Source organism: Hylaeus anthracinus, unplaced genomic scaffold (assembly GCF_026225885.1).
Source record: "Hylaeus anthracinus isolate JK02 unplaced genomic scaffold, UHH_iyHylAnth1.0_haploid 12002, whole genome shotgun sequence".
NCBI lineage: Eukaryota > Metazoa > Arthropoda > Insecta > Hymenoptera > Colletidae > Hylaeus > Hylaeus anthracinus.
In genome coordinates, this window is record NW_026534349.1 from 12763741 (window position 1) to 12785378 (window position 21638).

The window sequence follows — 21638 nt, forward strand, 5'->3', positions numbered from 1 at the left end:
AGATAATTTAAGACGTGAAATTGCACGAAGTCAACGATTATTTGCCTGTATGGGTAACAGGATAAATAAACACTTAGTAACTCAAAATACGTTCGACGTGTTCATTTGGCGTTCTTTAAGTAATACATTATAATATATTACCGTATTCGTGTGCGCGTGTACACTTAAAAATACAATTCGCTCAATTTTTATTGACTATGATATATAATACATGTCTTTTGGTTACTTCCACAAAGGGGTGTACGGATACAATACAAGCGCGATCGTGCGCGGGATCCTTCCTACTCGAAGGAGCAATGGTATCACAGAGATAGGATTGAGAAGAGAGGATGGGGTTTCTTTATTCTGTGGTTGTATAATGACCACTTAAAAACCTAACTGCTCCTTCCTTCACGTATGGGCTTCAATAATTTGTATAAAGTCATCCGCGATAATTCCCAAGTGTTCAAGTAGAAATTTGATCGTTTTTAACTGTTTTGTGTACCGCGGCTATTTTGTTTATAGGCAATTTGTCATTTCGAAATCCCTCAACGAATTGTTGTACAGAGTCCACAGTTATCTCGGCACCATCCTCCATCACGACGTACACTCCTCGTGGTATGTCAATCGCTGTTAAAAGGGGCACAGCGTCATCCAAACCCACAAATTCGCGGAGGATATCTGACGTTTCACACTGTGATAAAAACAATTAAGTATGTAACTGAAGCTTCCAGGTTTAAGTCGCGTTCTTTGGATAAAACACTACGACTTTTCGACGGCGTTGCAGCTAACTTCTTCAAGGGTCAAATGATACAAATATATTAATATTGGTAAAACATCGGAATATATTATCAAAAAAAAAAGAGAGAGAGAGAGAGAGAGAAAAAACACTGATTATATCCGAAAGCATCAGTTAGTATCAACCAAAAAAAATCGGGTTGTGTAAGCCTCAAATATCTTAATTATATGTACTAAATTAACAGAAGTTGGTTCAAATAAAAAGTAATATAGGGTTCTGAAATTTTTGTTTGCTTTTAATGCTTAAGTAATACCTGAAAATTGTGTAATATATCGAATTAATACTTACATCTAATGCTACATAAAATTGCAAAATATCATCTGGGTCATCGTAATTTGGATCGTAATCAGGTCTATCTTTTCTGTACGTCTGCGCAGCTGGCAATAATACGCTCTCTGCGAATTGAATCTCAGAGTCTTCACCTTCTGCCGAAACATAACATCGAGATAAAGTGCGTAACCAAAAATATGATGTTTTCAAATAGACTTACCGACGAACAATATAATTGCCGGTGCGTCGTGTAACGAAGTAGCATATTTCTCTGTCAAAATATTCACCAAACAACTGGTCCATGGAAAATTCTAAGAAACAAATCGACAAAAATATATAAAAAATAATACAATGATGAAGTTCGTTAAAATTGTTTAAGAAAGCTGATATATGTACATTAATACAAAATGAAAAAAATTTAATGAAATGTGAGCGTAATCCGTATGTACTATACGTGACGATTATTATAATATACATATAAATATGTTTAAAGGAAAGACTATGTGCACAAACATAAAACAATTTATGCTTTTCGTACTATTCTAGACGATTGCATAAGCTTCTAAAATCTGTTCAGGAAGTTTTTGTTTACCAATCCTTCAGGGTCCTCAATCAATTCCGCTCGACCATCCAAAGTTATGATGTTATCGCGGGGATCGAGTATCACTAAAGTGGGTATTGCTTGTACGTCGAGAGCTCTCGCCAATTTTCGTCGTCTTTCTTCTTGACTAAAAGGTATCCTCAACCAAGGCATCGATTCAATATAAACGTTATAAGACTCTTCACTCCTAGTAGCATATAAATAACATTATAATGACATGCAATTACCAGTTCGTTTCACAAAATTTATATTCAATTTTCTAGTAACTAATTTTTGACAGTAAGTTTGACATAGATAGTTGACATTATTCAGTTACAAAAAACTGTAAGGAGATTTATATTAAGAATAATCTGATTTTTTAATTTAATAAGGGAGACTATGGTATTCAACTTACTGTAAATATTAACAAAGTTTGAAAATAAATCGTTTTTTGAAGACAAAGAAATTGGAAAATGAAATATTCAGAAACAGAGATATCCTGATTTAGAAATGATTATTGACACTACATTTGTTAAATACAGTAGTACTGTTTATGTTTCTTCAGCGCGAATATTCTTCAGACGAGAGCGATAAAATACGCAAATAAAATTGAATTCCATCCGATAATAAAAATAAATGTTTTGATATATATCATCGTATTATTAGTGTTATCAATGGACATTATGAAACGAATAAAATAACCGATCAAACAACCTACCTATCCGAACTCACAAAGATCACCTCGAAATCGTGGCCTCTTTCTCGAATTCGCTGATAGGTATCCACGAGTTGTGGGGTAAACGCTTTGCAAGGTGGGCACTAAACAAATAAAAAAAATACGCTGTTCAAATTATTATAGAAAAACAGAAAGTGTATCGTTGCAAATGAAACCATCGGTCTTTCTGATAGTAAAGATTATCCGTATACTGTTAACACTTGAATAATTAAAAATATACGAACAATTTGTTTCAGCAGAATAGAACAAATTAAGCATTGTGGAATGAAACATTAATCCAAATCATCATGTAATTTGTTTACAAGTATATTTATAGATGAACTTGCTAAATGGAAAATAAATACATATCATTATTATTTCTAACAAAAAAAAAAAAATAAAATAACTATTAATTTAACTTCTTGACGGATGAATTTTAAATAGATTGCTTTTGCTCTAATTAAATATATGTAAACCAAAGCAATTTTTATCTGTAAATGTTTTTTAACATACAATTATGCTGTCTCACTTTAATGTAAAATATTTTGTAATTCTAAACATGATCACAAGTAATGGTAGTATTAATATAAAAGCAAACGTACACATATGTGTTAATATCCCTCAAGAAATTAATGTGCAATTGTGCCAAGCACCAACAACAAAAAGATAAATTCATAAATTGTATAAAATGTAGATTTACCCAATGTGCGCTAAAATAGACACCCTTATAGCAATGGCGTAACTCCTCGTGCAACATTGGCTCGTTGCTATCACGGGCTCCACATGGTAATAATGGTCCATCCTCTAAAGATGCTTTTGGATGCGGGGGTTTCCAAGGAAATTCAGCTCCAGTAGGATCCCCAATGGTTCGTTCTACGCCTCCTCTGGTTACCACCGAGCCATTAGAACCATCCAATAAAATTAAAGTTGGCACACCAGCCTTTATCCGGTACCTCCGAGTCAGCCTGGTCTGTAAAAAAAAAAAGGATACTTGATTGTCTGTTCGAGTATTTCAACACGAATCAGAATATTTTTAAAGATTCTTGACCTTTGGATCTATGTTTACTAAAGCTTTTTTACTCAGTACAGTGTGCCCTATACGCCATATAAATATTAAATGTTTTTGTATATACAGGGTGTCCCAAAACTGTTGTAACACCTTGAAAGAGGTGGTTCAGGAGGTGATTTGAAACAACTTTCTCCTTAGCGAAAATGTTGTCCGAGACTTCGTTAAGGAGATATTAACGGAAAACACTGACCAATCAGAGCGCAAGGATGCCGATGGAGCGCTCGCGGGAGCGTATGAACGCGGCCATCTATCGCGTAGCCTACGCTCAACCGGCATACTCGCGCTCTGATTGGTCGGGCTTTTCGCTTAATATCTCCTTAACGAAGTTTCGGACAACATTTTCGCTAAGGAAAAAGTTGTTTCAAATCACCTCTCGAACCACCCCTTCCAAGGTGTTATAACATTTTTGGGATACCCTGTATATATAGTTTCCAATTGTATAATTTTATTAGAACATTACAACGGAACAAAATTTTAGCTTCATAAATATTTTCATAAGTATGCCCGGCACTGAAAGTGTTAAATTATCCTGAAACATCATCTGCGGACGGCATAAATTATTTTTGAAAAGTATTAAAAAAATAGTTGCAATATTTGACGATTCGAAGTTCATGTTGGTTACAGCGATAAATTCTCGTTCCGTCTATATTTTACTTTAGCCGATTTTATAGACTTTCATTTTCCAGACACGAATGCTGCGGTTTGACTTCAGTAGGCACGGCGTGTAAGTATTGACTGTAAAGGGGGGGGGGGGGGGCCTCGAAACCCATCAATTTCAGGAAGCGTGAGCGGAATATACGTGCGATAAACGAGTGTCCGTATACACAACCGTAAATAATTCGAGACACGTACCGCGGTTCTGTTTCTTCCGTTATCCTTCCCGCGCAACGAAATTCAACAACGCCAAAAAGGGCGCTACGAGTGTCTACAGGGGAGCAGTGCCGTCGCTAAGGAGGGTGCGGACGGCACCCCCTCATTAGAGGGGTGACATCAAATTGACTTGTCCGTGCAATTTTCATGATTTTTCAGTGGAATTATTTTCTACAAATTAATTTATACGCTTTAAATTGAAGATCTTTTGGTTGACACTAAAAGGGTTAAGCTGTACAGCTAACCAGGTAATAAAGTAGATTTCGAAGAAAAACGATTTAATAACTGTATAAAAATTATGTTCACTTTACGGTTAAACTTAATCGATACATTGAGAAACAATAATGGGATAGACTTGCACAATTGTTAAATAATGTCGAAGTTATAGATTGGTTACTTATAAGCGAAATACTAACAAAAACAAATAAGAAGAAATACAGCTTAAAAGAAATAGAGCTTTCCTTTCTTGGCTTTGGAAGTTGATAAAATGGCTGTGTTCACTGATTATAGGGTTAATTGGGTTAAAAACTGTCCCACCTTTTATATAGCTTTTCATGCTCGATGGGATAAATGGATTATTAGTAAGTAAATCGTTCTATAATTAAAACAAAACATGTTATTTGATTATTCATACTAATTTTAAAGCTGAATAAGTAATGGGATTGCAAATCTGTGCAGCTTGAGTTTCATTTTTCTTTGAAATCGTTTACCTAAAAGAATTAACCTTAATGTACGATTTATCAATTTTTCTTTGCACTGTATTTGGGACAAAACAAATTGATATGCATTTAAAAGAAATTAGGTATGGATGCAAAAGATATATAGGTACTAATTCTGTTATTTGTTTACGTCACCTCAGGCCATTACATTCGATGATATACTGCAATCACTATTTACGAGTAACAAGTTAGTGTAATAAAAACCATTACTAAAATGATTCTCCATGATCTGATACCGGAGGACATTCATGGAGGGTGACGTTAAGCCTAGCGACGCCACTGCAGGGGAGTAATGTCTGCTGACAATGAGTGCTGTCCCTCCCTGCCCAGCTGCATGATTACAGCTCTACAAGAGGCGAAAGAAGGGTAAGGGCTCGAGTGTGATATTAGAAACTGGTGGAAAGGTTTCCACCGCCGGAAAAAGATAAGGAAGGATAGACATGCACGAAAATACAGAGGGTAACCAGACGCGGGTAGATTTCCGTTTCTTCGTAGATAAGCAATCAACCCTTTCAACGCCCGTGTCTGAATGGAGAGAAATATTAGTGACTTTCAGAAACCGCCGAGGAGACGTCTCTCTTTCGGTAAGATGATCGAGAATGGCGACTACCCGATAATCAGGAACGCCCGTCCCTTCTTGAAGGTTGAACGGTCACAGTAGCGTCCAGACGTGGAAACGGAAACGATGATAGGGAAACGAGCAGCTTCTGTTCTTGCGAAGATAAAGCGGAGTGATTCTCCGAGACTGTGGACTTTATGGAATATCTCTACAGTTTCCTCGACTTCTTTTTTTTTTTTTTTTCAGTTCTTACATAAAATCAATGGGAAGACAGTACTGGTACTGTTTTGGTACATGTAGAAAAAAATTCGCACACTTTCATTCGTGCAATTAGTGCTGACTTTGGTTTATCCAAAAGTTCAATTCATAGAATCCGTGACAAAGAATAATTATCATCCATACAAAACGAGTGAAGTACAACATTTACGGGAGACTTGTTCACAACGTCGTCTTCGTTTCATATCTGGGCTAGTGGTTTCATACAAAGATAATCCTGAAATACTAAACTACATTCTGTGGATGGATGAATGCAAATTTTCTAATAATGGCGTAATTACACCCATTTAAGTAGAATGTCATTTTTGTTGAAATTTTCATTTCTTTGCTTTCAAAGTCATCCCAAGTCATGGTACACTAAAAACGATTTCAAGGCTATGTGCGTTTTTTAAAATGGAATGAGGTATTTTCATTATTGTTATACTGCAATTGATAAAAAGACAAATTCAAACATATATGATATCTTATATTAATCTTAGCTGATTCACCTTGTATACCAACATCATAAATATAATATATAAATATATACGTTATGAACACATAAAAATATATACATAACATATATATTTATATGTTACATTCTATTTTACGAGACTATAGATACATGTAGATTGTGTGTAATGTATAATGTTACATTTATGAGGTTGGTACTGTATATTTTTATACAGAGATATAAATAGTTGCAAAGACATCAAATTATTTTTTGTGCTTCTCGTTAATTTTTGTTCAAACCTATGATTCTTTGTGCAATTACGAGAAAGCATTTTTGCAGGAATATGTAATATATAAAATAGGTGTAATTTTGTGAATGCAGAGAATGGTTTCAAAGAAAATATGAGAATCCCGCAGGCAACGTAATTCGTGCACTGGTGATTGCACAGTGGGCCTGTGCGTGTCTGGGGACCACATGTGGCAAGTAACACTTAAAGTCGTGGACCGTGTGTGTGTTATTCTTTTCAGAATCGGTGTTTGCATATTTTATGAAACGATGCATACAAACATCGCCAAGGAATTTGTTTGGAATATAACAAAATACACGAAGGGCATGCCATATGAAATTTTAGATTTTCTTCGATTCAACTATCTTAGTAGGATATTTTATATTTTTGACAATCTTCAGCAAGTATTATATAAATTATACAGTGGGTGTAGAATGTATTCGTACACCGATCAATTTCCCAAAAAACTTTTCTGTGAAATTGTAGTTTCTTAACTTCTTTTTTTCTAATCAATGGTATTTTACATATTCTCGGAAGTCTCTAAGATAGATATAGTCCAAACAACATTTACTAGTTTATATAATTTGTGAAATTAACAAAAAAATGCGAAAAGCGGGTAAAAGTATAGAAGCAATAAGTATTAGGTTGTCCCAAAAGTTTCTTTCGCTTTATTAATAAGTAATACATGCACGATAGTTTACGTTTTATGTTACATTACTGACTTGTGCACGATTCATTTTGCTCCATTACTGTTACAACATGAATATCTATGAAATTAGATTGTCTATTTATGTAAACACGACCACATCGAATAATCGAGTGGAACTCGCGAAAGAAACTTTTGGGACAACCTAATATTTGTACGATTCTTATGACGAACCATTTACAGTAGAGTTTGTAACGTAAACACGTTAGTTTATTGCTCCGTCATTTTCTTGTTAATTTCGCAACTTACATAAATAGCTATTTTTGTTATAATCTATCTATTCTAGAGATTTCCGAGAACATGTAGAATGTCATTGTTTATAAAAAATAAGTTAATAAATTACAATTTTACACAGTTGTTTTTGGAAATTGATCGGTGTACGAATACTTTCTACGCCCACTGTATATATATGACACATTTAATTAATGTCATATTTAGTTATAACATTGTAAAACAATACATAGAAAAAAGAAAATATTTTATTTTAAATTATTCTAGAAAACTTCAAAATATAGAAAGAGGGTATTCTGCAAAATTTTAGCCTTGTACAAATAAATAAAAAAAAGTATGTCCTCTCAACATTTTGCACGGATGGCAAGACTTTGATAGCAATGCTTCAGACGACGAAGAATACCCTTTTATTATACATATTTTGAAGTATACTTTATCACCCCACAAAGTTTCACCCTTGTACTCGTAAGAGATTTACAAATTTTGTTTACGTGTTTCGAAAATTGTTATTAATAGAGGCGACACTAACAGCTTGGTAGAGTTGCGTTTTCTTTGTGTAATATATAAACAACGAAATAAAAAAAATCAGCTTTGTACTAATGACATAGAAGAAAGTGTTGTTGCTTCCCGTACTAAAAGGCTCCTCTTATGAGAAAATGATCGACTATAGTGTTCGTTAACATTGAATAAGTACCCAATCCATAATTACGAGGGAATAAAGGGAGCACAAAGAAGACTGAAACACAATGGACGCATTGTAAAAAGCTTTCAAACCGGAGTAGATGATGAAGAAAAGTTCGAATGAGGTAAAACCGCGTTTTTAATTATTAAAAATTCGTCGAATATGAATAATTGAATCATTCAATGCATGTAACATATATTACCTTGCTATTGGAGTTGAGTCTTAAGGTAAATTAAAAAATCGTTTTTCCTTTAAACTATTGATACCAGATAGTTGCCATCGAAATATTTTTCATACACTACGTATAACAACAATAATACATTGTTATTATGCCAAGGTTATACACATTGAGAAATTCAGTAACGAGTGAAGAAAGAACAAATTAATTTCAATCAAAGAATACCATATAAAAATTGCTCATAGTTCAACCTAAACAGATTACTAACTTCATCTAAAGCAGGATCAATTGAACATTTATTGGCCATCTATTATATTCCTAAGATTAGATAAGCAGAAAATTTTAGAAAATTTTAAATGAGCAGAAAATCTTATCATCATAATATTTTGAAGGTGTACTCTAAGAGTTTACCATCCTAACGCTTAATTATCCTAACGAGTGTTTTCACGCTAACATAACTATACCATTCCATGTTCATGAAATGGGTATAATTAGCTACTAGACTTAACAGACGCCGCGAAACCCAAGTTCACACATAGACAGAAGGATCAAGCGCTATCGGACACCCATCAACTCTCCTATCAACCTGCGAAGGTCCGAGGGTTTAGGTGAACCTTTGTGCCCACCTTTCGTGTTAGAGATTTCTCCTACCTTTAAAAATGGTAAAAAAAGAAATTAATTCTCTATTTATTTTGTACTATAAGTTAGTACCGTGAAAAATGTATCTCCTGAAAATTCCATTTAGAATAATATTATAGTCTGAAACAAGCATCGTTTAATTATTCTTACTAAATTTGTCTGGAATGATGGAATAAACACAACAACAATTTACTAAAATCAAGTAAATTAGAAAAACAAGAAGGAAAAAAGAGATTATTTTAGAACAAGCGAGTATTTGGAAAATAGAAGCATAAAGAAAAGAGATTAACACGTTGACTGCCAAACGAATATTCTTGAAAATTTCTGCTAAGATTAAATATTATATAGACTATCGGAGTCTAGGTAATGAAACATTTATCGTGGTATTTGGTTTTGTAACTACATCAATATTCATGAATTTCGTTTAGATTCATCTCCCGTGATGTCTAACTTTCAGAATTAATCTTTCTATTTCTTGAGTGAAAAACACTGTCACCCATATATGGGTGACATGGCGATCAACGTGTTAAAGTTTGGAGTTGGATACATCTTATACAGATTATTTAGATAAGACGTTACCACGTATGTACGTTCAAATTTAAAAGAGAAATGTGAAAGCCAGGCCACAACGAAACTACTGTTTGAACAGGCTAAACAGAAAATTCTGTACAACCCTAGAAAATAGTTGAAATTTAATGCTCGGTTTTGAACGTTTCTTCGATGTTTCTATTCGCTAGTTTTCCATCGAGCCAAGCTAGGATGCGCAAAATTCTCCACTGATGCGCCGCTGGCGAACACAAAGAGGGTGAACGTCAGAATAAGGCAAGAAGGGTCTCCTCTAGGTACCGAATGTGCGACGTCGTACGTTATCGCGACCCTCCACGGGGGAGGCATTACCTCGTCCCTTCGTATATTTCCTACGGCGGTTTCCAGTTCGTTCCTACAGTCCGCGTATACAGGGTGATCCCTTTAACTTGGCCATCTAGAACAGTGTTGTCTAAAGTGGAAGCCGCGATTTCTAGGGGAGCTCGAGCTGTTCGTAGTCAAAGGGAGATGGAAAAGAAAATTTGTAATAAAGTTATTTGACGTGGAATAAACTGAAACGTTTCTTTTCATTGTTACAGTGGTAAATTAAGTTTAACCACAATATTTTTCCATTAGCACTTCCAATGGAAAAAAAAAATTTTTTTTTTTGGGGGGGGGGAGAGAGATGACTTCTAAAAAGTTTGGAATCCTTTAATTCCCAAATGCGTAAATGTATTCAGAGTGGAGGGCGCGAGATCCCTAAAGGGTGTCTCATAATCCGAAGGGGGCATGAAAGAAATTTTTTAGTAATATTATTCGATGTGGATTACTTAAGTATTTTTATCTTAGTTAAATAATTGGAAGATATATTCCTTGCATCTTTTTTCTATACCTACAATCTATCGTTAACGCAGAAATATTCTTTCTTTTTTAAGGGAACGCCTTTCAAAAGATTTAGAAACCACTCATCTAGTCTATACCGGTTTTTTTGAAGATAGAAAAGAGGCTAAAAGAAAAAGATTCTGATGAGCAAACATTTTGGGTATTAAGAAAATTCAAAAGCTAATTGCACGTATTCTAATTTAGGATACCATCGAACACTGTAGGTGGGCGATTTATAGTGTGAGTTTTCACGGTTGTAATTATATGTATTGATCATTCGTAGATATGGTCAAAACTGTTGCATTAAACTGTACGATTACTCAAGAGACAGCTTACATTAGGGTTGAGACTATTTGTTGAATTATTTGTTCAATAAGCAATATGGGAATAGTAATATTGAAGAAGTATTTGAATAGTGTGTATGTGATTAGATAGGCCGACCGAGCACTCAGTCTCAATGGACCATTGTACTCGGATTTCAATAGTAGTATTTAATAAATGATATTCGAATGGTAATATCTAGAATATTATATATGAATAATAATATTCAGAAAATGATATTCGAATAGTATTATTCATAATATGATATTCGAATGGTAATATTCAATAAATGATATTCGAATAGTATTATTCAAAATATGATATTCGAATGGTAATATTCAAAATATAACATTTGAATAATAATGTTAAAAAAATAATAATCGAATGGTAATATCTAGAATATAATATTTGAATAATAATATTCAGAAAAGGATATTCGAACAGTAATATTGAAAACATGATATTCTTATAGTAATATCCATAAAATGATATTCTTATAGTAATATCCATAAAATGATATTCGAATAGTATTATTGAAAATATGATATTCGAATGGTAATATTCAAAATATAACACTTGAATAATAATGTTAAAAAAATAATAATCGAATGGTAATATCTGGAATATAATATTTAGAAAATAATATTCGAACAGTAATATTGAAAACATGATATTCGTATAGTAATATCCATAAAATGATATTCGAATACTATTATTGAAAATATGATATTCGAATGATAATATCTAGAATATAGTATTTGAATAATAATATTCAGAAAATGATATACGAACAGTAATATTGAAAACATGATATTCGTATAGTAATATCCAGAAAATGATATTCGAATAATATTCTAATTTTATGTTCATTGCTTGAATACCTGTAAAATGTTCGAATAGTCTCAACACTAACACTTTTGCATCGGTTGGACAAGTACGTCTATGTATTAGATTTCATGAGCAACATTACCAAGGACAAATGTGATGGACGATTTTTAGTGTGAGTCACTGTGCGTTCGTTTGCCGTCTCCGTCTCGAGCGGTCGATAACGCGTAACGTCCTCCCTTGGCGTTGCTGCCGCTCGCTCGACGGTGCTATCGTTATTTCCCCCGGTGGTCTGTATGTCCCCTACCACGGCACCTCCATCGCTCCTGCTTGCTACCCCCCGTCCGTGTCGTCCTTTCTCTCCATCGTCCGCTTACCCTCGTCGATTCTCTCTCCCTCCCTCCAGGGAGTTTGTATCAGTACGAAAAAAGCTAGTGTAATACCACTATTTTGCGAGGCTATCGTGATTAAACATACCTACACGAAGTTCGGTTTCAGCTCGTGCAACGAGAGCTGGCTATTCCATTTTCGAACGAGTTAAATGTTATACGCTCATTGAATCGTTTAACCATCCAAAGTTTACGCCAGAGGGATGATTAAAATTTCGCGTTCAATAATGAACGACGAATAAAATCCAAGTTCACGAATTGAAATATTTCACCCTACAATTCAAATTTCTATTTACAATCATATAGTAACGAATAAACAATCGTGTATTTTTTATTCGTTACGCGTAATGTTTAATCTAGAAAAACATTCGAAGATCGAGCATTTGATTCGTAAACGAAATTGTTGTATAAATGGTGATGTTTGAAGTTGAATCGAGGAAATGAACAATTGTTTCTTTATTACCGGTTGAATCAAATTTGTGTAACGTAATTTAATCTGACGCAAATGAGGGTGTTCTGTAGGTATCTTTCGTTAATTGGAATTTTTATTGTAATACGCGAAAGCAATCAGAAATATTCGTTATACGAGCGTGAAAGTAGATTTTACGCGTGGCGTAAGATAATTTGAAAAGTGACGTCTTTCAGTCCCCATTTTCTACCAGACACTCCGCCGTTTGGTCTCTCTTACAAGGGGAAACCCCTTGCCGTACCGTGACATCGGGTAGAAGACAAGCGATGGAGGGAAAGGGACGAGATCACTGTTGACTCGTTCGCGCGCGTTCAATCGCTTCCTTCGTGAAACGGCAGAGGTGCGCAACGCGTGCACCCTATAAAGATAGTCAAATTTTTATTCAAACGATAGATAAAACGAATAAAATCAAACGTATAGTGATCCATAAGCGACGTTTACGCCATTCTATACTTACTTGGCGAAGCTTTTCTTCGTTCAACAAAAATTATATCATTCTACTATTCAAATTGTAATTTTGATTCAATCAGTAACGATTAAAAAATGATTCATCTTATCTGGATAAAAATTTTGCTCATTTCTAGCACCGTGGCAAATATTGCGAAAATACTTTGATGTTATCATTCAACTAATATAGGTTCAATTATTTTACTTTTATTTTTGACTCACGTTCTTATTTTTTAACGATTGATTTCTCATTACCCTTTGTTTTAGATAAATTTATAGTTTAAGGGGTAACACCACTCTAGAGGCTGAGAAAAAGGCCTAACTTTGATCATTAATTTTCAGAGTATCGCAAAAGGAATAGAATAGATTTTTATCGAATATCATGTTTTTAATATTACTGTTCGAATATCATTTTCTGAATATTATTATTCAAATATTGTATTCTAGATATTACCATTCGATTATCATTTTTTTAACATTATTATTCAAGTGTTACATTTTGAATATTACCATTCGAATATCATATTTTGAATAATACTATTCGAATATCATTTTCTGGATATTACTATACGAATATCATGTTTTCAATATTACTGTTCGTATATCATTTTCTGAATATTATTATTCAAATATTGTATTCTAGATATTACACCATTCGATTATCATTTTCGATCAATTATCGATCTTCGAAATACCTACGACTAATCGTCAGCAAATGTTGACATCAATTTTATTTTTGCAGCGGTCGCATACGAACTTTATTTCTTTTTTCTAGATGCATAGTTTTGAAAACCACCTTTTACATACCAATGCATACAATTTTGTTCATTTATGTTCCATACTTTCCACGAACGTGAAAGGATTTGAAAAAAAAAAAAAACTAGTCCTATTAAGCAACACTTTTCGAATCAAGCCTTTTCAGAATGTTCCAACCGCGTATAAGCCGATATAATTTAACGGAATGAATTCCAGAGATAGGAGATATCGCGAGAACATCCGTGCGTGCGCGCCAAACGGCGGAAAACATTTAATTTTTTTCACAGCAACTTTCTACCACTTTCGTTCGTATGATACCGTTGTAGATGCGCGGCGTCAAAGCATTTGCAGGGGATTTCGCACGCGTTTTCGAAGTCATAGGTACTGGAATACATTTATTCGGGCGATTCTCACGTGCTTCACTTTTCCTTTGACCATCGCCGAGTAGGTCGTGTGTAATCTACACGATACGCTGGCTAAAAAGCAACCTGAAACAGGAGGCGAAGGGGTTGCGGGTGGGAGGGAGTGATACATAGCGCCGCATACGGGCCACTCTCTGTACGAACTACCTCAAAGTCCATCTAGATTCCGACGTTTCTCTTATTCCTTTTTTCTTCTTCCCGTTTCAGTCGTATTTCGTGGGAAGGGACCTGGCATCGCACCGATTCGCTCTCTTCTTCACTCTGACGCGTGTGTACAAACGTAAATATATATCATTCTCTCTCTCTCTCTCTCTCTCTCTCTCTCTCTCTCTCTCTCTCTCTTCATTCGCTACCTACACAGTCGCCTTTCTTGATCTCGCCGGTCGAATGAGAAAGCTATTTGCGAAAGATATGGGTCGGCCACCCCGGAATGGAAAGGCTGCTCGGCTTGACTCTTTTTCTCGGCGTTACCCCGTCGAAGCAAAGGCGTGCACCTTTATGAAACGGTTTACATCGTACAAACGATGAGCAGCCGTCGGTCTATTACAGCATTCAACCAACGGACATCCTAGCACCGCACGGCTCGCTTTATACGGCTAATCATTCAGTTTTGTCCGACAAACTGGACGGCTCCCGCGGGAAGCGGAAAAATATAGCTGTTGTTTAAAAACTTTGTTTAAAGGACCACTTTTTTCAAACCATTTTTCTTCTTTTCTTTAGGAATATTTTCTTCGTTGATAATAGAAGCTGCTCATATGTGTCATTTAACTCTTTGGGGCACGGTGGGATTAAAAGTGTCCCACCTTTTTGATGGACCGTAATGCATGGTGGGACATTTTTAATCCCACCTCGAAATTTCGCAATAGCTGCATGTGTATAGGTGTGACACCTTTATTAATAAAAATATAACAATTTTGTTTGATTTAAAACGCAATAAATATTCCTGCGCAACATGGGTCTATTTTATGACCCGAATTCCTGTGCCGCAAAGAGTTAACGAAATATGCTTCATTTTGACCTAGGAAGTGAGAAATAATTTTATAGATAATTTTAGATTTTGGCCAAAATCGATGGGCAATAATTCTCCTAGCGAATTCTTAAAAAAAAAACGTTTCTTTCATTTTGAAAAAATTAGGGTTCACTTTAGAAAAAAACTTTTAATTCAAAATGCTCGTTATTAAGAGAGTTATGAATTTTTGAAAATTAGACAACTTTTTACATATATTTTTTTCCGCCGAAAGGAACTAAACAATATACTTTTTCAAGAAATAATTAGTTGTTTGGAAAATCTAAATTATTTATTACTTATAATTTATAAAGGAGAACTAACACACCTACACCTACACCTAGTCACCTACGCATAGGTTTAAGCTTCCCAAATAAATTTTTCATTATAAATAATACATGGATAAAGTATTCATGAACATATTTATAATAAAACATTTATTTGGAAACATTAACTCTTAAACATTTAATTTAAATAAATTTCTTCGATAGATGGAAAGTTGCGAAACTTACAACTGATAGTACATGTACTGACCCACCAAAATCAAATATATTTTCAGATAAATTTTTTTTAATTTTTTGTAGAACTACAAAATCTAAACGCATGAACTCGATTCGAAAAAACACTTCATCGATTTATTTTCTACGAGTCAACAAAAAAAAAGTCACGCGAGTAATTAACCGTTTCGTGCTCAAGCCGAATTAAATCGCATGAACTTTTTAAATAGGAAAGAGCTCAAGACGAGTCAACTCATCAACTCGTTAACAATAAGCTCATGCGATTTAACTCGTCTTGAGCACGACAAGAACAAAATATTCGAAAAATTTTCGACAAAATTGGAAAACACATACTGTCCAATTGTCTGATTGGAACAATCAGATTATTCCAATCAAAAAATTTGTCAATACATAGTCAATGGTTTAATAATAAATCAATTTTCATAAAGGTTATTTTCAGTATTTCACAAGACATAATATTTCTGATTCACCAAGATACAGCTGCGTCGACCTTTCGGCGTCCGTCATCTTGGGAACACGGACTGGTTCGGGTTTCTTTATTTACCTCGGAATACCGTCTAAGCAAATACTGAAAGGGCGAATGGGAGAAAGTATTCGACAATTTCTTTTTCGCAACGCTACACATACACCAAAGTTGCTCTTCTCATTGTTAAATGAATGGAACAGTGTACAAAGAAGCTACGATTACAAGGGGGTGATTCCCAATGTGGATCGGGTAGATAGGCAGAATAACGAGCAAGGAAGAATCACGAGGCTACTTGACGCTAATTGCGCAGGACGCTTATCGTTGCATTTACTCGCGGATCAGACTATTGAGTATATGTATATGCATCACAAACACCAACTGCTCGAGTGGCTTGACTAATGATCGTGGAAAGAAGAGAGGGAATAACGACCTCCGATAGTCTCACATTTATATCCCGGTAATGTGTACATCTACAATGAGAATACCGAGAATATTTGTCTTGCGTAGAAGTTTTGAAGCGCTACCGATATTACAACACATATACCTACATCCCGATTCAAGATGTTGTCTTACAACCAGAAACTGGAAAAATTATATTCAGACAAATATTAATTTGCATATATTTTATAATGTACTATCCGGCGATAAATAAAAAATTGTTTATCTTCTACTCGAGATTTTTATCTACCTGGCAATTTTGCTCTTCTCTGTAATATTGAAACACGAGCAGCCAATGAAACAAGGCTCCAAATAATGAAATAGAAATCCCGTGCCAAGACTTGATTACAAGAATAAAACACACGTCGAAAGAAGAATGGAATAAAATATGGAAGAATGGAATAAAAGACTTTTACCAAACAGTATCCCAACACTCCATGACCAGGAGAGAAAAAATAATAATGACTAGATTGAGAACTGGACATTGAAAAATCACATATGAATATATATTAAAGAAAACGATTCCTCTTCACTGCGACTTTCCTGCAATAAGGAAATCACAACTGACCACCTACTATACGAATGCAGCAAATTCGATCAACAAAGAAGGAAGTATAACCTCAATCCAGAAACAGCTCTAACATCCCAGAAACATATGCAAAATAAAAAAAAAAAAAAGGTTTTAACAAACGATTCTAATAGGTAAAACAAATATTGTAGAACACTAATGTTACGAAAGTAAAAAATATTATTACATTTAATCATATATCCAACCACTATCGGTCGCTAAAGTGTTAAGCGTTTATCACGACGATTTTCGATATTCGTCAAAGAAACATTATAAATTTATCCTATTTATGGTTAAGAGCATTTGAATTAATATTTTTACTGCGAAATGTGTCATATTCTATGTATAAAAAAAAAAAAAAACATGTTTGTTATTTACACAGAACTTTAATTAGTTCTCTGAAATGTGTTAGTTTATCTTTTGCTCTAATAATAGATCACTAAATATCATTGTAATAATTTTATAGTAATTTTGTGATTTAATAAATGTATCGAGCCCAAAGAATTTCAAATACTTTCGTTTTCCCATAGAAAACAAATTGAAGAGGTTAAAGTTCGATTACCGCGCTCTCTTCGAAGAAATTATTAACTCAAATGTCCCTAGCCATACAAAAAGTCTAATTACTTTCTCCGTAAGAGATAATTTCGTAAATTGAATAATTGACCAGTTTTATGCTTCCTTCGCATTAGATTAACCTTAATAAGGCTAAATCCACTTATTTTTAACCGCGGAAAACACCAATAATCGATGTTAAAATACAGGATAAACAATAGGGCACTTAGAAGTCGAATCGTACGAGTAACGAATAACAAAAATAAAAAAAAAACGGAAAAGTGACCCGTGTTAAATGTCAGAATCGCGTTTGTAATCGAGAACGTAGTCGGGCAGATGTTAAGTGAAAATATCAGGAATGATTTTTAGTTAGGGAAAGTCGACTCTGCCTGGCGTGTTGGCGCAAATAAAATCGGACCCTAAATAGCACGTCTGGCGAGGGGTTAAAACACCCGTCGGAAATAAAAAAAGGCGCTGCACGCGCGGTCGTTCTGCATAACGACACGCGTGCCCCCTCTGTATACATGTACAACTTTATGACAGACCTGTATACAAATTTTAAATGATACACTCGCCTCGATCGATCATACCGTCCAACCGTAAAAAATTCGCGCAGCCACGTACATTAACGTTCCGAGAATATCGCAGAGATGGCACAAAATTACGAATAATCCACAAGAAAAAGTTCAGCAAACTTGAAAAAAATTCAAGAAAGACGTAATGAACCTAATTGCGTTCATTAGCTATTTTTCATGTTAGTTAATAACTGTGATACCATAAAAGGTATTGGAAAAATCTTCGCCAAAAAGTGTTATAGTTTTTAGAATTTATCTGTTGAATTATTTTGAATAATAAAATTTGTTATTAATATAGTGATAAGGGAAATTCCTTGCAAATACAATTTTTTTTTTTTTAGTCTCTTATTATCGGAATATTATATCGTTATGTTTTAATTCAAACTCATCCATCCGATCGATCGTTTACTCGTGCAACCGACGAAACAAGTTTTAAAATTTGTTGAAATGTTTCGAGAACGTATAAATTATCTGAACAGCCCTATCGTTGAAGGAGCGTCATACGGTTTAAAAATCGAGTCTAATTATTTAATTAGGGGTCGCGCATGTCTGTAGATTGGACGATAAAGAGTCGGTGACATCAACTTGCCAGAGAAAGACGAAACAAAGAATTTCAAGCACAATTCTTCACAAGTACACATGAAGTGTTATAAACTTACAAAATGTACGAATTTGCAAATTCGTACTGCTCTTTCAAACATTTGTTACAAATACAATATTTATGAACATACAAATTTTTACGTTTTCGTACATTTGTTATGAATTCATAAAAGTATATCTATAACCACTTTACGAAAAATCTTTGAATTCGTTAATCTTACATTTACGAAAAATGTATTGATACTTAAGGGGGTATACTGAATTAGGAGGTCTAAAAAAAGCGGTTTTTCGTGAATTTTTTTAGGACGGAAAAAAATAGTAAATTCTATCGAACTTTTTATCCTATTTTCATACATATTTGAGTAGTCTGTACAAATTTTTTCATCAAGAAATATTCAAACTCAGTTGACTGTGCCGCACATTTCTAGAGCACCTCACAATTGAAACCTCCCATCGGCGGGAAAGATGCAGGTCGTAATTTTGGTTTGACACAAAAAAAACCAAAAGTAACGTTCATTTTCATACATTTTTCTCCTATGTGAACTAAGAAAAACCGGCAAAAATGGTGAAATGTGAAATTACTGTAAGTTTAAAAAAAAAGAACAAGTTCTTTGGGTGAAAAAAATCACTTTAACTCGATAAAAAAGTTGTTTAAAATTGTTTTTGTATGAATTTTCTTAGTTCACATACAAGAAAAATGTATGAAAATGAACATTTCTTTTGGTGTTTTTGTGTCAAACCAAAATTACGACCTGCATCTTTCCCACCGACAGGAGGGTTTAATTGCGAGGTGCCCTACATATGTGCATCACATTCGACTCAATTTGAATATTTCTTCTTGAAAAAATTTGTACAGACTACTCAAATATGTATGAAAATAGGATAAAAAGTTCGATAGAATTAATTATTTTTTTCCATTCTAAAAAAATTCACGCAAACCCGCTTTTTTTAGACCTCCTAATTCAGGATATCCCCTTAATTACGTAATCATGGTTACGAAAATGTAATCTGTAATTGTAATCGAAGTAATTGATTACATAAGCAAATGCAATTAATTGTCCCCAATTTCAATGTAAACGCATACATATAAATAGAGCTGTACACAAACCTACTTATGCAAATACAATGGTTCATTCGTATCTTATACTCGTCTATTGTGCCTAATACGTTGTGATAGTCACTAAATTCTTACTCTACAGTATTTTGCATTTGCTTACATAGTTTGTATTCTCTGACATCCCCATTATGGATGCCAGTATTGTATTATCTGGGGCCTACTGCCCCCTATCCATAGCTCGGGCACCTCGGGACCGCTAGACCCGTACTATAGCTGTGATCAAACAATAGCTACAGCCCCTGAGGGTTATCGAAATCTATATGATAGGACTCGATATCGCATATAATATAAAACACACACACACACACAGTACTCGTCCTCCATTAATAATAGAAATGTATGCACTATCGTTAATAAAATATCTCAAATAAAATTCTATTTAAAAAAAGAACGGTAAAGGTATGGAACTTCACATCACCATATTCAGATATTACGAGCATCGAGTGTACTTGACTAGTTATATTTACATATTTGAATATTCGATTTACACTCGCCGAATATTTGCACCCATCGGAGTGCATTCGGATACAGAAAAAATTCAACCAGAAATCCGAGTCCTATCAAGTATAAACGTGAAAGAAAAAAAGAAAAAGCTGAAGAAATGTTTTACCTTTCTTTCATAGTCTACGTTCGGCACAGCCAGCCAGGGTAACTCGGAGACGTGCGCACGAAAACTTTCCTCGAAATCGAGCACATCGGCTACATTACTCCATAGAACCACGTGCACGACCTCGAACTTTTTTCTCCTTTCTTTGCCAGGATTCTCCGCGTCCGTGTGCGCCGAATTGACATTCGTATAGAGTTCGAGCAGCTGACGCGTGAAGTCGTCGCAGGTAGCACCGGGGTTAATAAAACTAAAATACACACCGATCACCTCGCAAGTCGGCCGTCCGTCGTCGTCGACGAGCGAACCGCTCGCTTCGCACGGCTTCGTGTCCTGTTGATTAACCTGACTGCACCGCGACAGTTGTTTACCGAACAGTCTGTGTTGCCAACTGACCGGTTTCGCGGTGGCCGCAGGCGACTTTTTCGTTACGTTACCCGAGGTGGATGATGCCTGCTCGCTGTAGCACGCGGCCATCGCGCGTAACAATTGGCCCGCTTCATTCACCGGCGACACGCACCGACGAACTTCACGTTTATCACACAGCTTATAAACTCGGAACGTCTCGCTGCCCCTTGCCGTCAACGACTGATTCACGTTTCGCTGACTCGCGAGTCGCGAGCCAACGACCAATCCCGAACGTTTTATCCCGGCCGAACCCGACCGCCACCGACTCGTGCCGATGAATGCGCGCTCTTTCTCGATATACAGGGTGTCCCAAAAATGTTGTAACACCTTGAAAGGGGTGGTTCGGGAGGTGATTTGAAACAACTTTTTCCTTAGCGAAAATGTTGTCCGAGGCTTCGTTGAGGAGATATTAACGGAAAACACTGACCAATCAGAGCGCGAGTATGCCGGTGAAGCGGCCGCGGTAGCGTATGAGCGAAGCCGTCTAGCGCGTAGTTACGCTCCAACGGTATACGCGCGCTCTGATTGGGCAGTGTTTTCTGTTAATATCGGACAACATTTTCGCTAAGGAAAAAGTTATGTCAAATCACCTCCCGAACCACCCCTTTAAAGGTGTTACAACATTTTTGGGACACTCTGTAAACGTATCGAAGCCAAAGAGATTATATGTATTAGATAAAGTATCATATAGAGGCTCTCATATGAAACCATATACGTGAAAACGTAAGATGCGAAAAAAGAGAGAACTGATCGTTAGAG

At 35.2% G+C, this 21638-nt stretch overlaps 1 protein-coding gene across 2 annotated transcripts; it reads right to left on the bottom strand.

The window, feature by feature from the left end:
* Nucleotides 1–87: 87 nt before the first annotated feature.
* On the bottom strand, nt 88–21082 carry LOC128892538 (nucleoredoxin-like). Of its 2 annotated transcripts, none has more exons than XM_054153039.1 (7): nt 20478–21082; nt 3044–3313; nt 2347–2447; nt 1641–1836; nt 1269–1359; nt 1067–1200; nt 88–673 (listed from the first exon to the last, which is right to left on the bottom strand). In XM_054153039.1, the coding sequence occupies exons 1-7, from the start codon at nt 20946–20948 to the stop codon at nt 446–448; spliced, it is 1491 nt and encodes a 496-aa protein (XP_054009014.1). In that variant the 5' UTR covers nt 20949–21082; the 3' UTR covers nt 88–445. The 2 variants fall into 2 exon arrangements, with proteins under 2 accessions (XP_054009014.1, XP_054009013.1); XM_054153038.1 differs by having other exon boundaries at nt 1067–1203.
* Between the last annotated feature and the right edge of the window lie 556 nt (nt 21083–21638).